General features: G+C 43.7%; 1 protein-coding gene across 7 annotated transcripts in view; it reads right to left on the reverse strand.

Annotated features, from left to right (window-relative positions):
* Window positions 1-19367: 19367 nt before the first annotated feature.
* The window catches only part of EXO1 (exonuclease 1), a 41975-nt gene continuing 39183 nt past the window's right edge, over window positions 19368-22159 (reverse strand). For all 7 annotated transcript variants that reach the window (XM_008978213.5, XM_055097327.3, XM_008978214.7 and 4 more), the window contains one exon: window positions 19368-19843. In XM_008978213.5, coding sequence (XP_008976461.3) covers window positions 19708-19843 — 136 coding nt within the window. In that variant the 3' untranslated portion in view covers window positions 19368-19707. The remainder of the gene's footprint in view (window positions 19844-22159) is intronic.

The raw sequence follows: 22159 nt of genomic DNA on the forward strand, positions 1-22159 counted from the left end.
CCTGAACTATTGGGACATTCTGTAGCCAGTATCCCACATTTGGGGGAGGGGCCATAGGGATCCCTTCCTGTAGCCAATCAGCACTTTGCCTTCCTCCTAGGCTTCACCTGAGCTGTGGGGGGACAATGGAACTGCAGCGCCCTGGGTAGTGCCAGAGTCCAGCGTCTCCATAAACTTGTCCAGTTTTGGGGACTGGTTGAAGTACTGCCCCCAGTGAATCCCATGAAGGACACAGAGCTGAGGCTTGGAGCCTCATCTCCACTCCAAAGCTCCTCCAGCTCCTCAGCTCCTCATCTTTTTATGCTCTCTTAAGCTTCTTCTAGAACATCTTAGCTCTAGAATGCAAATCTCATTTTATCGCTCTCTTCCTTAAGACCTTCCAATGACCTGTTTCCATATTTTCATATAACATCTTCAGGAATGTACAGACAGTGGCCTTTCTAAAAAGGAAATAAAAAACTTCCAATGGCTTTCTCAGGCAGAGCGATCTTTCTAAAATGGAAATGAGACCACAGCACCCTCAACTATAAATACATATTGTGAGTTTTTATTGTTGTTGTTGTTTTTGTGGGGGGACAGAGTTTCCCTCTTGTCGCCCACGCTGGAGTGCAATGACGCAATCTCATTCACTGCAACCTCTGCCTCTCAGATTCAAGCGATTCTCCTGCCTCAGCCTCCCAAGTAGCTGGGATCACAGGCACCTGCCACTATGCCTGACTAATTTGGTATTTTTAGTAGAGACGGGGTTTCACCATGTTGCCCAGGCTGGTCTCAAACTCTTGACCTCAAGTGATCCACCTGCCTTGTCCTCCCAAAGGATTGGGATTACAGGGGTGAGCCACTGCACCCGGCCCTAAATTAGGTTTTCAATCTTGTCTGCCTATTAAACTAGGTTATAGTTCATCCACAAGGACTCAAATATAAAAGTATGAAGTCCTTCTCAGGCCATATTTAGTTTGCTTTAACAATATATGCGAAAGAAAGAAGCATTTACTGTCCCTTCCATTCTTCTCAGGATAAAGTCCCCTCTTCCTGTCTCTCAAGGTCCTTACGCCCCTCCGGCCTCGTATGTCACTGCTCCTTATCTGTTTCACTTCTCAAAGCTCCAGCCACACCAAAATTATTATAGCTCTTCAAACAATCCATCCTGTTTGCTGTGCCTAGAATATTCTTCCTTGTCTTCTTGGTCTGGCTAATTATTTGTCACCATATATTTGCTTAGACGTCACTTCCTTCAGGAGTTATTCCCGGACTTCACATCTGAGTTAGATGCCTTAAGTGCTGTCTAGAGTACTGTACGCCCCATCACATCGCATGGGAATGTGCTCACCTATTGTGACCATACAACAGAAACCTGCTTTTTTTTTTTTTTTTTTTTTTTTGAGACAGGGTCTCACTTTGTCGGTCAGGCTGGAGTGCAGTGGCGCAATCTTGGCTCACTGTAGCCTCCATCTCCCCAGCTCAAACGATTCTCCTGCCTCAGCCTCGCAAGCAGATGGGATTAGTCACGTGCCACCATGCCCAGCTAATTTTTGTATTTTTAGTAGAGATGGGGTTTCGCCACATTGGACAGACTGGTCTCAAACTCCTGACCTCAGGTGATCCGCCCACCTCGACCTCCTAAAGTGCTGGGATTACAGGCGTGGCCCACCGTGCCCAGCCAAAACCTGTTTAATGAATGAAATAAAGTTTGGAAATGTGTGTTTTACTATGAATCTATGGTATGCCACTTTCTACATAACATTGACATGTGTACATATATAAATTGTGTGTGTGTGGGTGTGTGTGTGTGTAGGTAAGTACTATATTGGGCGCACACTTACTCTAGAGCAGAAACCTTCTGAATCTGGTCTCTGAGGATGTTGAGGTGGGTCACAGGGTAAGGACTAAACCTCTGTACACCTCATAAGAACAGAGTAAGTTCTGCCTAAACAGCCATACTTACCAAGGGAACAGAGTCAAGGAACATAGTGAGGGTGGAGAGTCATGGGGCATTCTCCTGAGTCCAGCCAGAAGCAGAGTGAATGTTCAGGAAGACTGACCAGCCAAGTTTATTATTATTATTATTATTATTAGATGGAGTCTCACTCCATCTAATAATCATATCACTGCACTCCAGCCTGGGCAACAGAGTGAGACTACATCTCAAAAAAAAAAAAAAGAAAAAAAAATGGTATCGGGCACGTCCAGAGCCAAGGTCACAAGAGAACTTGCACCCTCCACTTTTGCCCCCTTGGAATGCAGCCCTGAAACCACCATATAAGGAGCTGTTCTAGCCTACTGGAGGATGAGAGCCATATTCAGGGCTCCTGCCCACACGCAGGGGTGAAATCAAACTCCTCAAGGACCTGCCCACATCTACCACAGAAGACAGTAAAATAGATCTCCACCTCATCACATGAAACCATCACACAGGTTAACTAACCATTTCTTGCTCAAAAAAAAGTTAGTACTTAAAAAATTTCCAAGAGCAATCAAAACTTTTCTTCTCAAGAAACAGCATAAAAAGAGAAACCAAGCAGGAAACGGCCTCAGTGTCCTTTGCTGAGGCTGCCTCTCTAGGCCATCCTTACTACCCTGCGCCCCTCCCGGGTTCACGCCATTCTCCTGCCTCAGCGTCCCGAGTAGCTGAGACTACAGGCGCCCGCCACCACGCCCGGCTAATTTTTTTTGTATTTTTAGTAGAGACGGGGTTTCACCATGTTAGCTAGGATGTTCTCGATCTCCTGACCTCATGATCCGCCTGCCTCGGCCTCCCAAAGGGCTGGGATTACAGGCGTGAGCCACCGTGCCTGGCCCAGGCTCTCATTTTTTTAAGGTTGGTGAGTCCCCAAGAGTAAAAACTCTGCAGTTTGGCAGATATTTATGTGCATAGCCCAGCACAGTGGCTGATACATAATGGGTGCTTCTTAATGCTTTCTAATTATGCTAATTAGAGATTATTAACTATTTCTAAATGAATTAATGTAGACATTCATCTTACTGGGCTGAAGAATGGGGAGTGCATGGAGTTTGGGGTGCACCTATTGGGAACAAAGGGGTAAGTTGTATTAAGACTCACTTTTCGGTGAAGCCACTAGAGCCCCCACAGCATCTGGAGTCTGACGGAATTGGGATCTAAGCCTGACTGATCCCTTAGTCGTCCTTAGTCTGCACTGCATTAACCTTAGCAGTTCTGAGAATGCAGAGTGTTCTAAAAGAGTTCATTAAAATATTGTAATAGATGCTCTGAAGAAACTGTCTGCATCAGCCAAAACCTTCGAGAGGTTGTGTCCAGTTCAGGAAGACTGACCAGCCAAGTTTATTATTATCATTATTATTATTATTATTAGATGGAGTCTCACTCTGTCACCCAGGCCGGAGTGCAGCGGCATGATCTTGGCTTACTGCAACCTCTGCCTCCCAGGTTCAAGTGATTCTCGTGCCTCAGCCTCTGAGTAGATGGGACTACAGGTGCGTGCCAACATGCCCAGCTAATTTTTGTATTTTTAGTAGAGACGGGGTTTTGCCATGTTGGCCAGGCTGGTCTTAAACTCCTGACCTCAAGTGATCTGCCTGCCTCAGCCTCCCAAAGTGCTGGGATTATAGGTGTGAGCCACTACGCCCAGCTGAGCCAAGTTTATTTACTGAGCCCCTATCAGCTATTTTGAGTTCCATATCATTTTTATTGAGTTCAGCTGGCAGGTGACAACGTCAATCCCTTCAGCTTTATCTGTTAAGTTAGCAGCATTTGGCTTGCCTTGTGTTGTCCTGTGTAGGCGGAAGCTGGGTGAGGGAAAGGCCTGGTTCCTCTGCTCGGTGATTCTCGCAGGCGGACTAAACATTTCCTACTGAAAATTCTCTCCCTGACATCAGACCACTTAGGGGCAAAATGCTGTCAGTGGGCTTTACAAATACCTGGACACAAAGTTATCTGGACTAGTTTCCAAAGGTTATTTTGGGAACTTATTACAGAAATTTAATAGTTGAAATACAGTACCAGTAAAACATTAAAATAACACAGAGAACCTGCTGTTACAGCAACATTGGGAGCTCTCACTTTCTTTCTCTTTTTTTTTTTGAGATAGAGTCTCACACTGCTGCCTAGGCTGGAGTGCAGTGGCATGATCAAAACCCACTGCAGCCTCCACCTTCCGGGCTCAAGTGACCCTCCCACCTCAGCCTCGTGCGCACGTACACTGTGTCACCTATGGAACGGTGGTGAGGACCTAGACCATGGTCAGCTCCTGTGGGACCAGGAACTTTGTTTTCGTCCAGCAGTGGCAGGAACGTCTCTCTGGGGGTAGCGCTCCACTATTACCTGTCAAGAATTTCAGCATAAATTTCTTCTGAAACAAGTGCCTAAGAATGTGACTCAGAGTTCTACATGTCTTAGGAATTCGGAACAGAGAGAAGGCCATTGGTTGCTTTTTGTTTTTTCCAAGAATAGGATCAGAGGTCCCCCCAACAGAAGTCCAATGGTGTCCCCCAACAGAAGTCCAATGGTGTCCCCCAACAGAAGTCCAGTGGTGTCCCCCCAACAGAAGTCCAGTGGTGTCCCCCCAACAGAAGTCCAATGGTGTCCCCCCAACAGAAGTCCAGTGGTGTCCCCTAACAGAAGTCCAGTGGTGTCCCCCCAACAGAAGTCCAGTGGTGTCCCCCCAACAGAAGTCCAGTGGTGTCCCCCCAACAGAAGTCCAATGGTGTCCCCCCAACAGAAGTCCAGTGGTGTCCCCCTAACAGAAGTCCAATGGTGTCCCCCCAACAGAAGTCCAGTGGTGTCCCCCCAACAGAAGTCCAATGGTGTCCCCCCAACAGAAGTCCAGTGGTGTCCCCCCAACAGAAGTCCAGTGGTGTCCCCCTAACAGAAGTCCAATGGTGTCCCCCCAACAGAAGTCCAGTGGTGTCCCCCCAACAGAAGTCCAATGGTGTCCCCCCAACAGAAGTCCAGTGGTGTCCCCCCAACAGAAGTCCAGTGGTGTCCCCCCAACAGAAGTCCAGTGGTGTCCCCCTAACAGAAGTCCAGTGGTGTCCCCCCAACAGAAGTCCAGTGGTGTCCCCCTAACAGAAGTCCAGTGGTGTCCCCCCAACAGAAGTCCAATGGTGTCCCCCCAACAGAAGTCCAGTGGTGTCCCCCCAACAGAAGTCCAATGGTGTCCCCCCAACAGAAGTCCAGTGGTGTCCCCCCAACAGAAGTCCAGTGGTGTCCCCCAACAGAAGTCCAGTGGTGTCCCCCCAACAGAAGTCCAGTGGTGTCCCCCCAACAGAAGTCCAGTGGTGTCCCCCCAACAGAAGTCCAGTGGTGTCCCCCTAACAGAAGTCCAGTGGTGTCCCCCCAACAGAAGTCCAGTGGTGTCCCCCCAACAGAAGTCCAGTGGTGTCCCCCTAACAGAAGTCCAGTGGTGTCCCCCTAACAGAAGTCCAGTGGTGTCCCCCCAACAGAAGTCCAGTGTTGTCCCCCTAACAGAAGTCCAGTGGTGTCCCCCTAACAGAAGTCCAGTGGTGTCCCCCCAACAGAAGTCCAGTGGTGTCCCCCCAACAGAAGTCCAGTGGTGTCCCCCCAACAGAAGTCCAATGGTGTCCCCCCAACAGAAGTCCAGTGGTGTCCCCCTAACAGAAGTCCAGTGGTGTCCCCCTAACAGAAGTCCAGTGGTGTCCCCCCAACAGAAGTCCAATGGTGTCCCCCAACAGAAGTCCAATGGTGTCCCCCCAACAGAAGTCCAATGGTGTCCCCCCAACAGAAGTCCAGTGGTGTCCCCCCAACAGAAGTCCAGTGGTGTCCCCCCAACAGAAGTCCAATGGTGTCCCCCAACAGAAGTCCAATGGTGTCCCCCCAACAGAAGTCCAATGGTGTCCCCCCAACAGAAGTCCAGTGGTGTCCCCCCAACAGAAGTCCAGTGGTGTCCCCCTAACAGAAGTCCAATGGTGTCCCCCAACAGAAGTCCAATGGTGTCCCCCAACAGAAGTCCAATGGTGTCCCCCAACAGAAGTCCAGTGGTGTCCCCCCAACAGAAGTCCAATGGTGTCCCCCAACAGAAGTCCAGTGGTGTCCCCCCAACAGAAGTCCAATGGTGTCCCCCCAACAGAAGTCCAATGGTGTCCCCCCAACAGAAGTCCAATGGTGTCCCCCAACAGAAGTCCAATGGTGTCCCCCCAACAGAAGTCCAATGGTGTCCCCCCAACAGAAGTCCAGTGGTGTCCCCCCAACAGAAGTCCAGTGGTGTCCCCCTAACAGAAGTCCAATGGTGTCCCCCAACAGAAGTCCAATGGTGTCCCCCAACAGAAGTCCAGTGGTGTCCCCCCAACAGAAGTCCAATGGTGTCCCCCAACAGAAGTCCAGTGGTGTCCCCCCAACAGAAGTCCAGTGGTGTCCCCCTAACAGAAGTCCAGTGGTGTCCCCCTAACAGAAGTCCAATGGTGTCTCACTGGGATCTTCTTTGTGAACTTTGCCCAGATTCCAGCAACTTCCTCTTGTCTGGTTGCTGTGACGATTTCAAGTATAAAAGAATAAGCAAACGGCAAGGCAAGCCATAGCTTCTCTTCTTTTATTCCCCTAGTTAGCCAGAAAGGTACCTCTAGAACTTTACTAAGTTCTTCCTCTGCTTGAAAGGTCTGAGGCTTGGGATTTTCAGTGGAGGCAGCATTTTACTCAACAGCTGTGTCTATGTCTGACTTAAAAAAGAAAAAAAAAAAATCCTGCAACCAGGACCTAACTCGTTCTTCCAGCTGCTTCCAAATAGCCTGCAGGAGCCTGAAGGGAGGCCCCTCTGTAGGGCTGAGTGACATCACGCCTCTCCTCTCCCTCCCCTCTTCCCACTCCCCCTCCCTGGGCAGCAGGAGGTCAGTTCTGAGGTTGGAAATGGAATCACCATCTGTATATTGGTCAGAGAAAGTCACTTTGCTCACTATTAGTTAAGAATTTATCTTTGCCAAAGAAATTAAGGTTTACAATGTGGTACTGTAATACTAGTCTTCACTATAATATGGTCTCATAGGCCTTAGCTCAGGAGCTCTGGATAGAATTAGTCTCAAGTGAGGACTTTTTTTTGAGACAGAGTCTCGCTCTGTCACCCAGGCTGCAGTGCAGTGGCACGATCTCGGCTCACTGCAACCTTCGCCTCATGGGTTCAAGTGATTCTCAAGTAAGGACATTTTAATACCACAGTTATAAAGCGGATAGAAGATTGGGTCGCCTTACCCTGAAATATGTTGCCATTTTTCATAGTGAGAAATAGAAAGTTTGAGCAATTTGCCCAGATAAAAAGAGGTGAAACTAGCATTAAAATCCTGATGTGTTATCAAAGTATCATTGTACTCTGCAGTTTTCCAACATATTTTGTCATACTTCTGCTGTTTCAGGAATGTAGGTAGGACCATTATCATAACTAAGAGTTTGCATGTAATAGATGATGAAACTGAGGTCCATAGAGATTAACTTACTTGCCTAGGACCAAAGAGATGCTTAGACAGACCCAGTTCTCTTTGTTCCCAGACCAGGGTGTTCCATCCTAGTGCACTTCCTTGATGCAGGATGGTTTTAGGACTTAGCTTCCCTGTCTAGAAAAAGATGCTGCTCTTGACGTGGACCACTTCCTTGCCCCAGATCTAGGAGCACAGTGGTCCTTCCATGATTCACACCCATCCTTTTTCTGAGAATAAACAGGATCAGGCTAGGCACATTGGCTCACACCTGTAAACCCAGCACTTTCAGAGGCTGAAGCAGGAGGATTGCTTGAGGCCAGGAGACTGAGACCAGCTTGGGAAACAGGGAGATTCCATCTCTACAAAATATTTTTTAAAAAAATTAGCTGGCATGGTGGCATGCACTGTAGTCCCAGCTACTTGGGAAGCTAAGGCAGGAGGGTCGCTTGAGTCCAGGAGGTTGAGGCTGTAGAGAGCCATGATCTTGCCATTGCACTCCAGCCTGGGCAATAGAGCAAGACCTTGTCTCTAAACAAATGAAGAAACAAACAAAAAAAAAATAAACAGGACCATTAGCATCTGTTCCATTGTTACTAGATGGCCCACCATCTTTAGAGATCTCATTGCTGTGGGGACTGCTCTGGGACCATTCCATGCTGAGTTATTTGACATCTGAAGAGTCTTCAGTCAAATGAGGATGATGGAGAGGAAAATGGCCAAACATTTCCAGGTCTGTTGAGGGACAGAAGGAAAAATAGTTTCCTGCTTTTTACCTATTAAAAAAAATCTCATTTTTTTGTTTAGTTTTGCATTTCCTCCTGCCTAGGAAGCTGGGGCAATGGTTTCTGAGCTCACTCTGAGTCCTTCAGCTCCCAGGTAATGGAGAGAACTTGGCCTCTGCAGTCAGAAGGATTTCTTAGTAGGCTTCTATATCCTAGGCCACTCCGCCATGAGCAGTGTCTTCCCTGACTCTGCCTAGGCACGGTGGAGTGAGCCAGGGCAGTGACTTAAGTTGTTTCATAAAGCTCTGCACCAGGCTTGGCCAGCTTGGCTAAATGCTGAAGTCCAAAACGGGTCATGGCAAATCTTGCACAAAGATATGATTGCCCCTTTCTCAGCCTCTTGGGTCCTTTATTCACCCAGTAACATTTAACCAATTGCTTGAGCATTGGAGCTCTCATAATGTTTTGTTGTTATTGTTGCTCAAGAAGAAAGAAATCTCTATTTTTAAATACTAGCTTCATGGGATTTTCCATCTATGGTTATCTATATTTTATTTGAGAAAAAAATTATTATTATTAACATTTAATGACCCTGTTAGTTAGGATAGGCAATGCTATGCTGCAATAAGAAACACACCCCCTGCCAAGAGCAGTGGCTTACACCAGTAATCCCAGCACTTTGAGGGGCTGAAGCAGGAGGATTGCTTGAGGCCAGGAGTTTGAGACCAGCCTAGGTAACATAGTAAGACCCTGTCTCTACAAAAAATTTAGTCAGACATTTTGGCTTGTGCCTATAGCCCCAGCTACTTGGGAGGCTGAGGCAGGAGGATCATTTGAGCCCAGGACTTTGTAGTTGTCATGAGCTATTATTGTGCCATTGTACTCCAGCCTGGGTGACAGAGCGAGACCCTGTCTCTTAAAAAAAAAGACATAAAAAGAAATAACCCCCCAAATTAATAATTGAACATAAAAACGCCATCACAGTTCAATGCATGTTGGGAGTCTCTCCTGTTTGGCTCCTCTCCAGGAAAAATTCAGGTACAGAAGTTGTTTCAGACTTGCAACTCTGTCATCTGAGTCCTTTGTTTCTAGAAGTTCAGATGAGAAGATAGATGGAAACAACACATTTGCTCTTAACTGCCCCAAACTAAAAGTGCTTGAAGTGGCTAAACTAAAAGTGCTTAAAGCGACTACTGAGTGTCCACTGGCCTTCCATAGATAAGCATTAATTACATGACCCTACCTATAATGAATGAGCACCTTTTCTCCACAATGGTTGTTCGCTATGTCAAGCAACTACTATGTTCTTTATTGGTTTTATATTTTAACATTCCACCAAAAAAAAAAAAAAGAGAGTGAGAGAGCGAGAGAATGTGGACTCTAGAATTAGATTACTTGGATGTGAACTCTGGTTCTCTCACCTACTAGCTGTGTGACCTTGGGCCAGTTGAGGTACCCCTCTCTCTGTCTCTGTTATCTTGTGTGTAAAATAATAATATCTACCTATGTAGATGGGGCTATGAAGTGGGGCTATGAGCATCAAATGTGTTAGTTGATCTATGTAAAAAAGACTTAGAACAGTGCCTGGCACCTACCACTCAACAAGTGTGTTACTGTTTTCACCATTTTGTTGATGAAGGGCCAAAGAATCAGAGCAGCTCCACGAATCCATGAACAAGACAAGGCTGGGCGAGACAACAGACTTGGCCCATCAACATCAGCTTCTTCAGCATTATAAACTTTCACAGGAATAGGGAGGAAGTGTACTTATTAAGTATGCTTGACCCTGTGCTAGTCACATATATTTTCTCAATTATTCCTTCTAAAAAAGGAGAACCGAAACTCAGAGAAGCAAAATAACATGCATAGCTGCTGGATTTAACCATGCTCATTTCATTACAAAATCATGTGCTCCGTCTTGAATTTTAAATAAAAAACTTGCTGGTGGGAAATCTTGCAGTCTTAGGGAAAATATTTTCTGAGACATCCCTCTAAACAGTCTCCTCCTCCCAGAAGCTCTTACATGTCCAGACCCCCCTGTTGCCTCCACTGTATGGATTGTCACAGATCAAAATGGAGAATGCACACTCTACCCATCCAAACGTCAGACTACTTCTTTCCTGCTCACCAAATGCCATCACAGATGGTCCTTTTAGAAGTCACGCCATGGCATCCTGGAGTGAAGGCAAACAGGCTGCCTCCAGCTCCTCTGGGCTATCAGGGGAGATAATTTAAGGTCCTACTGGCTGGGTGCAGTGGCTCACGCCTGTAATCCTAGCACTTTGGGAGGCTGAGGCAGGCAGATCACTTGTGGTCGGGAGTTCGAGACCAGCCTGGCCAACATGGCGAAACCTTGTCTCCACTAAAAATACAAAAATTAGCCAGGTGTGGTGGCGTGTGCCTGTAATCCCAGCTCCTTGAAAGATTGAGGCAGGAGAATCGCTTGAACCCCATAGGCGTAGGTTGCAGCAAAGCGAGATCGCTCCACTACACTTCAGCCTGGCCAGCAGAGAGAGACTCAAAAAAAACCAAAAAAATTTAAGGTCCTACCTCACAGCTCCCACAATCCACTGTCATAGTAGTGCCTTGTCTCCTTTCATGAGTCAGCTTTGCAGGTGTTTGTGTCTTATCCCTGGGGATGAAAAAAGATGTTCTGACACCAATAACTCTAACACAAGTCTGGAAAACAATTTGGAATCTGGGTTGCAGAAGGTAGCAGGCACTAATGGAGCTCCAAGCCCATTTTTCTAAGATCCTGAGCAATTTCTTGCTTTCTGCACCTCTTGCATTCATTGTAATGTACTCCCAAGAAACCTGGCCATTAGCTCTGTATCTGCTTAAGAAACCTCCACTTTCAGAATCTTCAAGGCTGGAAGGAGAATGCAGCACCAGTCACATACCGTGACCTGAAGGTTGGCACCTCCGGAATTTTCCCAGCCGGATCCCAGCCATGTCTCTTCAGGAAACATAGGATTTGGAACCTGACAGCTTGAATGGGACATTCAACGTTTGGATTCCGAAGAATTCCAAACGTTCTTCAGGAATATTCGCTATAGATAAAGGTTTTATTCTGAATAGTAAGAATGTGGAAGGCTGACCATATTTTACATTAATATTGTCCAATATGTTTATGTTGAACTTTTCTTCTACACATGAAATCCGAATTGCTCTGACTCATTACCTGCCAACATTTCCTTTCCACTGTGGGGCACACAGAAGTAACCAGGAGGCTGGGCGCCGTGGCTCACACCTGTAATCCCAGCACTTTGGGAGGCTGAGCAGGCAGATCACCTGAGGTTGGGAGTTCGAGACCAGCCTGACCAACGTGGAGAAACCCCATCCCTACTAAAAATACAAAATTAGCCAGGCGTGATGGCCGGTGCCTGTAATCCTAGCTACTTGGGAAGCTGAGGCAGGAGAATCGCTTGAACCCGGGAAGTGGAGGTTGCAGTGAGCCGAGATCACGCCATTGCACTCCAGCAGCCTGGGCAACAAGAGTGAGACTCTGTCTCAAAAAAAAAAAAAAAAAAAAAAGAAGTAACCAGGACACAGCACCTAACATTCCTGGGTGCAACACTGGATCGTTCTTTTCTCGTTTCAGTTATCTGCATTCGCTGAGCCATTTGCTACTTGTGTCTAATTTGATCTAAGTCAAAAGCATACCTGATAAAATGCCCTAGCAGGAAATGGTATCCCAGAATGATTTACATCATGGAATGGAGTAACCTAATGCTTCCAAGGAAGACTGCCAGGCATTTTCCCCTCTTTCAGTCCCCTTTCTATGAATTGACTTTATATATTTTTTTCTGGCTAGTAAAATTATTAAAACATTCCTCCTTTGGCTTAATAAATTAGCTTTAAAATCTTAATTGCCGCCGGGCACAGTGGGTCATGCTTGTAATCCCAGCACTTTGGGAGGCCAAGGTGGGTGGATGACTTGAGGTCAGGAGCTCCAGACCAGCCTGGTCAACATAGCAAAATCTCGTCTCTACTAAAAATACAAAAAATTAGCCAGGCATGGTGGCATGCGTCTGTACTCCTAGCTACTCAGGAGGCTGAGGCAGGAGAATCTCTTGAACCTGGGAGGCGGAGGTTGCAGTGAGCTGAAATCACGCCGCTGCTTTCCAGTCTGGGTGGAGTCTCAAAAAATAATAATAAAATTAAAAACTAATTAATTAATTAAAATATTAATTACCATGAAGTCTTGTGAGGCTCTTCACTTTTTTGAAAGTACAGTACTGAAATATTCAATGCAGCATTCTTTGAATACTGAAAAAAGATAATCTAAATGTCATTAAGAAACAAGTAAATTATGACACATGCATTTTAAAGAGAGTTAAGAGAAGCATATTAATATCCACATATTTCTTATACATACATAGATATTAATGATGTTCAAATTATATGCAGATTGAAAAAATTAGTTGCAGAAGTTGTGTTTTCAAAGTCTCAGAAAACAACCTGATAACAGGGGAGGAAACTAGGATTAGCATACTAATCAAAAGTGACTTGAAATTGATCTGTAATGTTGGACTTTTTATGTGGGAATATATTTGTGTGCTACTTGTATAATTAAGATAAATAAAAATAAAACATTGTATAAAAAAGTGGTTTTATAATAACCTCAAAGGTGCCTGGAAGGTCTCTGAGGCCATTCAGGTGTGGAGGAGCTGCCCTCTTGTGGAGTTTTGGAGTAGTTTTTACTCCCGAATCAAAGAATTTACTGTGTGTTTTCATTCAGAAAACACTGGAGTGCCAATTTCAGACTTAGAGATCAACCCCTCATGATTGTCCTGTGAGAAAAAAGACAGTAAAGGTTTCGTGGCTTTCCAAAGGTCACTTAGAGTTTCAGGCAAGTCATAATTACAGACCAAGTCTTCTGATTCCTAGCTGGTTCTTTCAACTATTCTGCCTCCCCTAAACCATGAGCCAGTTGACTGTTAAATAAAACCCACTGTGGCCGGGCGTGGTGGCTCATCCCTGCAATCCCAGCACTTTGGGAGACTGAGGCGAGTGGATCACGAGGTCAGGAGATCGAGACCATCCTGGTCAACATGGTGAAACGCCGTCTCTACTAAAATACAAAATTTAGCCAGGCATGATGGCGCACTCCTGTAGTCCCAGCTACTCGGGAGGCTGAGACAGGGGACTCACTTGAACCCGGGAAGTGGAGATTGCAGTGAGCTGAGATCATGCCACTGCACTCCAGTCTGGCAACAGAGCAAGACTCCGTCTCAAATAAATAAATAAATAAAACACACTGAAATGTGTTTAGAAAGACTTCAGGTGCTATACAACATACAGTACCTGGTATGAGAAGTCACTGAATAATAAGAATGTGGAAGGCTGACCAGATCACCAAGGTCTTTCTGGGTTTTTGAGAAACAAGGATGGACAATGCTTTTATTTTGTACTGGATTGTAAAATTTAATTTTAAAAATCTTTTTTTTTTTTTTTTTTTTTGAGACAGAGTTTCACTCTTGTAGCCCAGGCTGGAGTGCAGTGGTGTGATCTTGGCTCACTGTAAACTCTGCCTGTCTCTTGGGTTCAAGCGATTCTCCTACCTCAGCCTCCCAAGTAGCTGGGATTACAGGTGCGTGCCACCACGTCTGGCTAATTTTGTATTTTTAGTAGAGATGGAGTTTCACCATGTTGGCCAGGCTGGTCTTGAACTCCTGACCTCAGGTGATCCGCCTGCCTCAGCCTCCCAAAGTGCTGAGATTACAGGCAGGAGTCACCATGCTCGGCCTTAAAAGATCTTGTTATTGGGGTAAAATATACATAATTTTTATCATCTTAACAATTGTAAGGGGATGATTAAGTGGCATTAAGTTCCTTCATACTGTGCAACCATCACCACCATCCATCTTCAGAATTTTCCACTGTAAAACTGAACTGACATATTTAATAAAAGCATTACCCTCAAAGCTGCATCTAGCCATTAAGCAACATCTGAATGTAATAAGTTGAGTATTGGGGCAGAATAGGGAAGTGACCAGGACTTGTCTCTAGCCACAGATGACTCACTTACCTGTTTCAAATATGTGATTATGCTACGGCCCAGTGAATTTTTCTGGTCATGTTATATATAGCCATATCCCTAGACTTCTCTAGCCTGAGATGATCAAGGAATGAATAAAGGGTGATGATGGGTCCTCTATGACCCGTTAAAAAACAAAGATTTGGGACTTTATTTCTGCCTAGGATGGAGGAAGCTGGAAAAAAGATTCATTCTCACATTAATAACAAGAAAAACCGGATAATCTACAAAATCATAACTTTCCTTTAAATCATTAGAGGGCTGGGCTGGGTGCGGTGGCCTGTAATCCCAACACTTTGGGAGTCTGAGGCGGGCAGATCACTTGAGGTCAGGAGTTCGAGACCAGCCTGGCCAACATGGTGAAACCGTCTCTACTAAAATACAAAAATTAGCCAGGCGTGGTGGCAGGTGCCTGTAATCCCAGCTACTTGGGAGGCTGAGGCAGAAGAATAGTTTGAGCCTGGGAGTCAGAGGTTGCAGTGAGCCAAGATCATGCCACTGCACTCCAGCTCGGGTGACAGAGTGAGACTTCGTCTCAAAAAAATAAAAAATAAAATAAAATCATTAGAGGGCTAAGATTGCAGGGCAAAAGTAGCCTGAACTCTAAGGATAGATGGGATGGCCCAAGGACAGCCACAATGCTAGCACTGGCTTATCTGGGACACAGCATGGAAGGATGATGGGGCCTCTGTATAACAGAGTAAGAATTCAACTAAAGTTTTTTTGTTTGCTAGTTTTTGTTTGGTGTTTTTGTTTCGTTTTGTTTTTGACAAGGTCTCATTCTGTCACTGGGGCTGGAGTTGAGTGATGTAATCATGGCTTACTGCAGCCTTGACCACCTGGGCTCAAGCAATCCTCCCACCTGAGCCTCCCGAGTCTGAATTTTGCTAGTTGTACACTCATGCTTCAGTTCAACACGTTCCACTGTCCTCTGGATCTCCTGCAATGTAGCAGGCAGCTGAACCCAGAGGCATAATCAGACTCATTTCTAATCTCTGTGGCAAAACTATAGGTGATGTTGAGCCCTTTCATTAGCAGGCATAATGTCTGGTTGTCTGTTTTTTTGAGACAGGGTCTTGCTCTGTCATCCAGGGTGGAGTGCAGTGGCACAATCACAGCTCACTGCAGCCTCAATCTGTTGGGCTTAAGTGATCCTCCCATCTCAGCCACGGGGGTAGCTGGGAATACAGGCACATGCCACAGCATCTGGCTAATTAAAACCATTTTTTTTTTTTTTTTTGTAGAGATGAGATCTCAGTATGCTACCCAGGCTGCTCTCGAACTCCTGAGCTCAAGCAATCCTCCCTCCTTGACCTCACAAAGTGGTAGGATTAGAGGCGTGAGCCACTGTGCCTGGTCTTTTTGTGATGTTATAGCAATTGATGCACAAAATTCAAATTTATTGATCCACTGGGTATTGAAAAATGATATGATCTTAATTATTAGAACACTAGAAAGAGATATTTCCTTCATCTGCCGTTTAGTTACCCAGTTGTACTGTTCATAGAGGAAAGACAGGAAAATGCTTTTTTGCTTAAGTTTTCAAGACAATGAATACTCCATCATCCTCCAAGGTGACCAATTATTCTTAATGTTTATGATGGGTTTTAGTAAATTGCCATTATCTTCTTTGAAGACCAAAGTTTCCCACATTTGCACAGTGGGGGCCCCTTTAAGCTGGCTCTTGAATCTTTTGGAAATTACCTAGCAGCCTTTGTTAACCTCTATTTTTATTTTGTTTTGTTTTGTTTTGTTTTTGAGATGGAGCTTCGCTCTTGTTGCCCAGGCTGGAGTGCAGTGGTGGGATCTCGGCTCACTGAAACCTCTGCCTCCTGGTTTCAAGTAAGTCTCCTGCTTCAGCCTCCCAAGTATCTGGGATTACAGGCATGTGCCACCACGCCCAGCTAATTTTGTATTTTTAGTAGAGATGGAGTTTCACCATGTTGTCCAGGCTGGTCTCGAACTCCTGACCTCAGGTGATCCACCCACCTTGGCCTCCCAAAGTCCTGGGATTACAGGCATGAGACACTGCACCCAGCCCCTCTATTTGTTGTGACAAGATGTCCTAGGCTTATCTTTTACATTTCCTGCCAGACTATTTTCCCCAAATTCTTGTTTTAATGAAAAAACAAAAAGGTACTTTGAAACCACAAGCCGATGTGGTAAACATCCTGATAGTTATGAATTTGTATTGAACATACTGGTACAAACTCATGAATGTGTATATTCACACATATCTACATGTATTCATATACATTCATGAGTTTATACCACTAAGTCCAATTCAAATTCATAGCCATAGGATTTTTTTTTTTTTTCTTTCAAAAAATTACATGTTCTGTATTCTCTATCTCCTTTTCCTCATATTAAAATCCCTGGTTCTAGGCTGGGTGCAGTGGCTTATGCCTGCAATCCCAGCACTCTGGGAGGCCAAGGTGGGTGGATCACCTGAGATTAAGAGACCAGCCTGGCCAACATGTTGAAACCCCATCTCTACTAAAAATACAAAAATGAAGCTGAGCATGGTGGCACACACCTGTAATCTCAGCTCCTTGGGAGGCTGAGGCAGAATTGCTTGAACCTAGGAGGCGGAGGTTGCAGTGAGCTGAGATTGTGACACAGCGAGACTCCATCTTGAAAAAAAAAAAAAGGACCCTGATTCTCAAGAAAACAGGATTTCAAATATCCTATAAATAGTAATTATTCTATTCCACAGTCTACACACAGTCCCAAAATATCAGACTACCACCAGCTAAACCAAATGTTTTTGCATATGCTTTTACATACTATCACTCTTAGTTTTAATTATATAAGCAACACACACTTAATATTCACCACCAGTCTGTCACTATTTCTTTAGTCATTGTGGTTATCTGGAGCTCATTTTCTGATGTTCCTGATAAAGAGCTTAAGGGAACAACATTTCCCATTTCCCAAATTTTTCTATGTAGGATAAGTTTGTACCAGCCTTTTATGCTTATAACTTTATTAGATATGAAAACCTCAGCTCACATTTTTCTTTGGGTATCTCGAAAATGGTCAATCCATTTTCTTCAGGCATAAAGTATAATTGTGAAGAAAGTCTGATCATCATCTTTCATTTCACCTGGTTTTGCCTAGCCAAAAAGTTTTCTCCCTTTAAAGTATTATATTATTTATGTCCTGGTGTTAGCTGCTGCTTAGGTACCAGAGTTCACTTTTAAAATATTGTTTTATATATTTAAACAAAACATTTTCTAAGATTATAGGGTTTTGTTGTTGTTTCAAATTCCTATTATCTGTATGTTGGGCCTTGTCATTTTCTAATTAAACAAAAATTGGGTTTTTTAAATTCCTTTTTATTTTTACCTCTTTTTAAAGGAATTATCCATAGTGTTTATATTGCATCTCTGGTATGTATTTCCAGTGTTTTCCTGAGTTTATCTTATTTCTGATTCTTGTAATCCTAAATTTGTCATATTTTATATCATTTTTTCTAATATCTTTTAGCACATTTTAAACGAACTAGTTTTGCTCTGCTCTGTAGACCTTTCTGATAGATCTTCATTGCCCAGAAATCTTATCTTTGCTCTTTCTTTTCATTAAAATAACTTTGTATGAGATTCATCTAAAAACTTTCCTTAGTTTCTTAAGTAAATTCCATTTCCTAAACTTTGAGAAGGAAGCATGATTCATGGGAACTTCCCTGTTTCTCTCTAAGTGTTCAAAACCAGTATTCTGCTGAGAGATTTTGGTTGACTATCCCCTATTCTACTTGTATTTGGACCTTCTCTTCATCTTTCTCTTCTTCAATTTGGTTTCACCCCAGCAGTTTCTCTTCTGTGGGGAACCCTGTCCTAGAAGAGAACATTGGTGAACTCAGCGAATCAGTTCTAATACTTTCTAGGGGCTAGCTTGCTTCAGTCCTTCAGACCTTAATACAAGCCTCTTGGACTCACCCACCTTTGAAATGGGCAAAGCCTCTCCCACTTGAGTGGTTTTCAACCTGGCCTGCTGTTTCTGTGATGACCCTGAGGTTCTGTTCTCAGGCCATTAGATGCCGTTTCCTCACTCTGCTTCACCTGAATTGATGCCAATGCCAGCTTGTGGTCATCTTCACCCACTTACGTTGCTCATGGATTTTTATTTTGCTATCCAGTTGCTATGATATGGTGATTTGGAGATTGAAAACTATGGCACTGCTGCCATCTGCCCTTTCTCCCACACTATTTTTAAAGATTTCCAAAACCAATCCTATTTCCAGCCTTATTCTGCACCTCTGGCTTTAGAGGAATCTGGATATCTCCATTTGTCAAGCTTATCAGATTTTTACCTCTTCTAGTCTTCTGCCACTGACAATTATCATTTCTTTGTGAAATCACTTACCACTCATCCATCAGTTTCCTCGCCTGATGTCTCTTCTTCCATTCTGTTAACCTCGTGGATTTGTCTTATTCCTTTTCTGTCGTTTAAGTAGCATTTTTAGTGAGTGAGGGGATAAATATTTGTAGACAACGTTTGACTCACATTCCTAATTTGTTTTATAACAGGAAACATGCATGGAGAATTCAAATCTGCTTTTGTTCTTGGGATTAGGTCTTTTCCAGATTGGGCCTTTTTGGGTTTTAATTTTGTAATAGCTTTAGTTAGCTTTTATTCCATTCTGATCTCATTTTCCTAGAGTCCTCTACCAAGTCTCACTCAAAAATATAAATACTTTGGCTCTCTTTCCTTTATCCTCTATATCACAAATACTTTTATAATTCCTTTAATTCCTGTCACTTCAGATCCTCACTTGTGCAGCTGGTTCTCTTTCCAGGTATCTGCCCATTTATTTGCAGAGTGTACGTGTCACAGACCTTGCAGCTTTAGTATCTTATGTAGTGTTTAGGGGACTAGTTTTAAATACATGTTAAGAAAGCTTTAGCCTATACTTCAAAATATATATATTAAAACTGAGGCTATTTTGAAGTTTAAAAATATTAATGATATAAGAAGTATTTCCGTTCATATGAGGCTGAAAATTTCCCTTCAGTGTCAACCTATAATCCAACCAAACCCTTCAGGGATAAGAGAGCACTGTCTCATTTGTGTAATGATCTTTAACCCTTCCAATTACCCCTCCCATCTCAACAACTTTATTTTCAATTCAACCCCGAAGGACAGATGGGAAAGGCAAGTGGAAAACTTTAAAGCCTGGAGAAACACAGTGATTTCCTCTAGGATTGTAGTTTCTCCATTTACTATCTTTCTACTTGACAACATTACAGAAATATTTAGAGTAGGCTTTTATAAACTCCAGAGGATTTTCCCAATTAACACTAAAACCTCCAAAAACCTGTCAGAGATACAATTATTCTTCTATTTAGCTTCTTATAAAAATATAAAAAGCTGAGCAAAAAAAACCACAACCCAATTATAAAGTTAATATACAAAATGTATTCTATTTTTAAAATGGCACAGAATGAGAAAAAATTCTTCATGCTGATAAGTGCCTCATTCCCAAACAGGGACTTCAAATTGATCAGATTCTCTTGCAGGCAAAAGCTTTGCAGCAGTCTGCATTTACTGGAATATTGCTCTTTGAACACGGCCACATTCAGGTTTGTTAAATATATCCTCTTCCGCTTCTGGAGTTAGTTGGATGTTATCTCTGACTGGGGACAGGGGTTTCTTACAAGGAGGAAGCTTTTCAGAATCTCTGCAAAATACAATAAAATACATTTGGTATTTTTAAGGTATTGATTATTAGAGAAGAAATATTCTACCTAGACAAAATAGAGGGATATGAAGAGCATAAGACCCTTTACTGTATGATCTCTTTCAATTCATTATATAACACAATCAGGTTCTCCTGTGAGCACTCCCAATACATTCTGAGTCTCACTTCTTAGTGCCTCTTCTTGCTTTCAAAATCACTATTCAGTGTAGGTGCTGGGCCACCACTAGATATATTAGCTAAGGTAGAATGATTCCAATACTTTAATTCTTTTCTCCTTAGTGCCCTTCTCAAGTCTGGTTAAGAACTAATATAAGTGAAGCAGGAACAAATGGTTAAGCCCTGGTTAAATCCTATCTTTTTTTTTTTTTTTTTTTCTTTTTTGAGATGGTCTCGCTCTGTCACCCAGGCTGGAGTGCAGTGGCACGATCTTGGCTCACTGCAACCTCCACCTCCTGGGTTCAAGCGATTATCTTGCCTCAGCCCGAGTAGCTGGAACTACAGGCGTGCACCACCACACCTGGCTAATTTTTGTATTTTTACTACAGATAGGGTTTCACCATGCTGGCCAGGCTGGTCTCAAACTCCTGACCTCAAGTGATCTGCCTGCCTCAGCCTCCCAAAGTGCTGGGATTACAGGCGTGAGCCACTGTGCCTGGCCTAAGCCCTGTCTTTTATTCCCCTCTCAGTTGTTTTCTCTTTTTTCTTTTCCGGAAGGAAGGTATCTATAAAAATTAATCCTGTTATGAAGATATTACAGGTAATTCTATCTCCTGTCAACAAAAATTAAATACCAGTACATCTTTTTTTCTCAGAGGTATTTAAGAATACTGTTGCACCCTTAATTTCTCTCTAGCAACAGTTTTCAAAGCATGTTCCACAGCCCCTGGAGAGTCCCAAGATCCTTTCAACGGTTTCCAAGACCAAAACTATTCTTACAATATTCAGACTTTGTTCATCCTTTCCACTGTGCTGACCCTTGCATGGATGTTGCTAAAGCAGAACAGAGTGAAACTGCTGACAACTCAGTGTGAATCAAGACAGTGGCATCACACCGTACGAGTCATACCAGGACTATTTGTATTCTCCACCTCCGCGCACTTGCAGTTAAAAAAAAGTCTCAAAAATGTTCTTGATGGAAGCAGTACAAATCATTAATTTTATTAAATCTCAACCCTTTGGTATACTTTAAATTTTTTTTTAAATTTTTTTGAGACAAGGTCTCGTTCTGTTGCACTCTGGCTGGAGTGCAGTGCTGCAATCTCAGTTCACTGCAACCTCCACCTCCTGGGCTCAAGCAATTCTGTCACTTCAGCCTCCTGAGAAGCTGGGACTACAGCCACATGCCACCACGCTCAGCCAATTCTTTGGTATACTTTTTAATATTCTGTGACAAAATGGAAAGCACAAACAAAACACTTCTATTGTGTATGGAAGTATGATAGTTTACCTCAAGTAAAAGCATGTGTGACACAAAGGTCATTCGGGACTTCTCTAAAATTTGGAACAAAAAGGGGCCAGGCGTGGTGGCTCATGTCTGTAATCCCAGCACTTTGGGAGGCTGAAGCAGGTGGATCACTTGAGGTCAGGAGTTCAAAACCAGCCTGGCCAACACAGCGAAACCCGATCTCTACAAAAAATATAAAATTAGTAAGGCATGGTGGCAGGCGCCTGTAATCCCAGCTACTTAGGAGGCTGAGACAGGTGAATCACTTGAACCCAGGAGGCGGAGGCTGCAGTGAGCTGAGATTGTGCCACTGCACTCCAGCCTGGGTGACAAAGAGAGACTCTGTCTCAAAATAAATAAATAAATAAACAAACAAATAAAATGAACAAAGAGAGCCTGTTACTTTAAAGAAAAACAACTAAGAGTATTTGTTGCTAATGATAAAATTCAAGCTTTCAAATGAAAATTAAAATTTTGGAAAACGTATCTGCCACACAACAGTTTCCCAATATTAAAGGTTTTGTTGATTGTGACTTTTTTCTTATATTGTATAATAAAATATATCAATATTTGGAAGTACATCTCAATTAACCAATATTTTCCAAAAGACCAACTCATGATGTTACATGTAAAAGATGCATTAAAAGTGCACCAGCGTAGGCCAGGCAAAGTGGCTCACACCTCACATAACAACTTAAATAATTAACTGGGGCTGGTGGCACAAGCCTGTAGTCCCAGCTACTCAAGAGGCTGAGGCAGGAGGACTGCTTGAGCTCAGGAGCTCGAGGGTACAGTGAGCCATGATTGTGCCATTCCAGCCTAGGCAACAGAAAAAAGGGACACCAGTGGAC

This window comes from Pan paniscus, chromosome 1, assembly GCF_029289425.2.
Source record: "Pan paniscus chromosome 1, NHGRI_mPanPan1-v2.0_pri, whole genome shotgun sequence".
Lineage (NCBI taxonomy): Eukaryota > Metazoa > Chordata > Mammalia > Primates > Hominidae > Pan > Pan paniscus.